The 3,201-nt window shown below is 30.6% G+C and overlaps 1 protein-coding gene across 1 annotated transcript; it reads left to right on the top strand.

Moving 5' to 3' along the window:
• The first annotated feature begins 343 nt into the window (after positions 1-343).
• LOC143606367 (glutathione S-transferase U17-like) lies at positions 344-2,880 on the top strand. Its single transcript, XM_077082155.1, has 2 exons — positions 344-797; positions 2,353-2,880. Exons 1-2 carry the CDS (start codon positions 474-476, stop codon positions 2,710-2,712), a joined length of 684 nt encoding a protein of 227 aa, XP_076938270.1. The 5' UTR covers positions 344-473; the 3' UTR covers positions 2,713-2,880.
• The last annotated feature ends 321 nt before the right edge of the window (positions 2,881-3,201 follow it).

Raw genomic sequence — 3,201 nt, 5'->3', positions numbered from 1 at the left:
ACATATTATGAAAATATTCACTGAAAGTTGAGTGACCTAACTAATGCACATTAGAAGTTGTGTGATCTAACTGAAACACATTAAAAATTAAGTGACTTAATTGAAATAAATTTGATCAAATGTTTTAATTAGAAAAAACTTGAAACTTGTTTACTATAAAACGATAATTTTTCAAAAAAATATACTTGTTAAACCCTCCCCCCACACACACATATATATATATATATATATATAGATATATATATATATGTATGTATTCATACTTAAAACTGTACAAGGGTACAAATCTTATGAATCAAAGTTGAAAAAGGTCCAAAACTTATACAGAATGTAATTTTAACATATGCATGGCCAGTTTTGTCATTTTGGTAGATGTTAGTGGGGGAAAATGTAGTTATTTCTTCGTATAAATAGGCAAAGCATGTTCCTCAATACATACATCATATCTTACAATCATACAGTTGTATCTTACAATGGGAAAGAGCAGTGAAATTAAGCTTCTTGGAACAGCGGCAAGTCCGTTTGTGAACCGGGTTCAATTCGTCCTCAACCTAAAGTCTATTGAATATGAATTCATAGAAGAAAATCTATTTTGCAAAAGTGAGCTTCTATTGACATCGAACCCAGCTTATACAAAAGTCCCTGTTCTTTTTCATGAAAACAAACCACCACTTGCAGAGTCTCTTATCATAATCGAGTACCTCGATGAAATCTATCCGGATGTCCACCAGATCCTCCCCTCGGACCCTTTTGAACGGGCTCATAACCGTTTTTGGGCTAACTACATCGATACTACGGTATGTCACCAATTGTGCAATTTCATTTTCAAAAGCATTTAACATGATTTTTTTTCCAACTTTCCAACTTGAACAAAACTCGTATGTTTAACTGTGTCAAAATGTTTAATCCTTACATGATGGTGTTTACCTAAATGTGTGTGTCAAAATGGATTAAGTGGTTGATGAGCATCTTAATTCAGTTGATCCGTGTAAAAAAGGATTTAAGTTACATAGACTAATTAACAGGTCAACTTGTTATATCCCTTAACTTAATAGGTTGAATTGAAAGGTTTGACATGTTTTAAATAAGGGGTAACGTGTTGTAATCCAGCTTCAAGTTTGTTTTAATTAAGTCATTCATATTTTATTTTGTCTTAATTAGTTCACTTAAGTTTTTATTTTATGTCAACTAATTCTCAACTTTTAATTTTAGATCAATTAGGTCACTCAACTTTCATTTTACATCTTTAAAAAGAGCTAAAACGTTATTAAAACTAATGTTTTTTTACTGGTAAATGCATCACTTGCGATAATATAGTAGTTATCGTTCACGTTTTAGAACACAAATCAAAAGTTAAGTGATTTTATTAAGATAAACTGAAAGTAGAGCGACCTAACGTTGACAAAATAAAATATGAGTGAATTAATTAGAAAAAACTTAAAACTGTATTACTATTTTATAGTGTTTCCTCTTATTTAAACATGTCAAAATCATCAAATATGATTTTAATTTGAAATTATCTTAACTTTGTTTATATTTTGTTTTAAAAATCGGTCTACATTGCTACAGATACAAGGTTTATAATTTGTTCTTGTTAGTAAATACCCTCGTAAATATGAATAGTTGAATACCATATAAAAAGAGATGGTGTTTCTAGAGATAACCAGAGATGGTGTTTCTAGAGATAACCAGTGGCTCTTGTAAGTTATCCAGAGATCGAAATAATGCCATGGTGGTTATAGCACTTATCCTCCTTTTTATAAAGTGTGCGCCTATTTCAATTTCCCTCACAATAATAGTAATAATAAAAAATAATAATAAATATTACCTTTAAACTAAGTGTCATTAGTAAATACCTTCGTAAATATGAATAGTTGAATACCATATAAAAAGAGATGATGCTTCTGGAGATAACCAGTGGCTCTTGTAAGTTATCCAGAAATCAGAATAATGCCAGGTGGTATATAGCACGTACCCTCCTATTTTATATAGTGTGCGCTTATTTCAATTTCTCTCATAATGATAATAGTAATAATAATAAATATTACCTCTTAATTCAGTATTGTGGAAAGGTCAGTTAATGTAAAATGTAATGTCATATTACTGCAACGTAAGCAATGAGAAATTTTAAGAAACACAACATAATCCATGTGGCAAGTACTGTGATTCACGTAATCAACTTATAAGTTCCTAGCATACACTGGTATTCACGTAATTAATTTATAAGTTCCCGTATGTATTGTTATTAGTAGTCACCATAGTCCATAAACATTAATATATATGGTTAAATAATTTAAAACTAGGCGTGCAGGTAACATATAACGTATCTTATGACTGGCAATTTGTGTGCAGTTTTTCCCCTTGTTTACGGAGATGAAAAGAATACATTCGGAAGAAGGAAAAGAAGCGATAAAAAAACAAATAATTGAAGCATCCCAATTCTTAGAAGAATCATTTGTGAAGTTTAGCAATGGGAAGGCTTATTTTGGCGGAGATGATGCGGGATATTTAGATGTTGTTCTTGGATGTTTTTTGGGTTGGATAAAGTTTTCTGAAAAACGCAACGAGTTCAAGGTGCTTGATGAGGTTAGAACCCCGAAACTGCTTGAATGGACAAAGCGTATATGGACGCATGAAGCCTTTAAGGATGCAATCCCCAACACTGAAACCCTAGTGAACTTTTACATGATGCTTCAAAAATATAAACCTTGAAATTAGCTTTAATGTTTTGTTTGTCTATGGTTAAATTATGTTATGTATAACGTCTGTCTTCTTGTATGTGTTTTGTTTTGAAACAAGTAAAGATCACAATCGTGCTCTGTATTATGTAGTTACATCATTAATATTTAATTTTATGCTTGGACTTTTAGTGAGTGTTTGTTCTTTAAAACCCATAAGTCAATTAGATTTTTTTTTGAATTGATTTGGCTGTTTGAGATTGGGCAAATAGCCGATAATATTAATCAACTATGAAAACATTAATAATAATAATAATAATATTTGTAATCCAAAATAAGATATTAAGCTATTCTCCTTAACTCTGTATTAAGTTGATAAAAGTTAAGCTAAACAATAGAATTAGAGTGGTTCTTTCTACTTAGAGTGATCATCATGATAATGATTGTAACTAATAGGCTCAAGAATCAGAGTGGTTCTTTCTAATTAGATCGAGTGATCATCATAATGATGATCCTAACTAAT

This window comes from Bidens hawaiensis, unplaced genomic scaffold (assembly GCF_021521415.1).
Source record: "Bidens hawaiensis isolate Kalapana, Puna unplaced genomic scaffold, B.hawaiensis_p1.1 tig00074522_1, whole genome shotgun sequence".
NCBI lineage: Eukaryota > Viridiplantae > Streptophyta > Magnoliopsida > Asterales > Asteraceae > Bidens > Bidens hawaiensis.
Note: the sequence above shows the minus strand (reverse complement) of the source record. Positions and strands in the feature narration are given on the sequence as shown.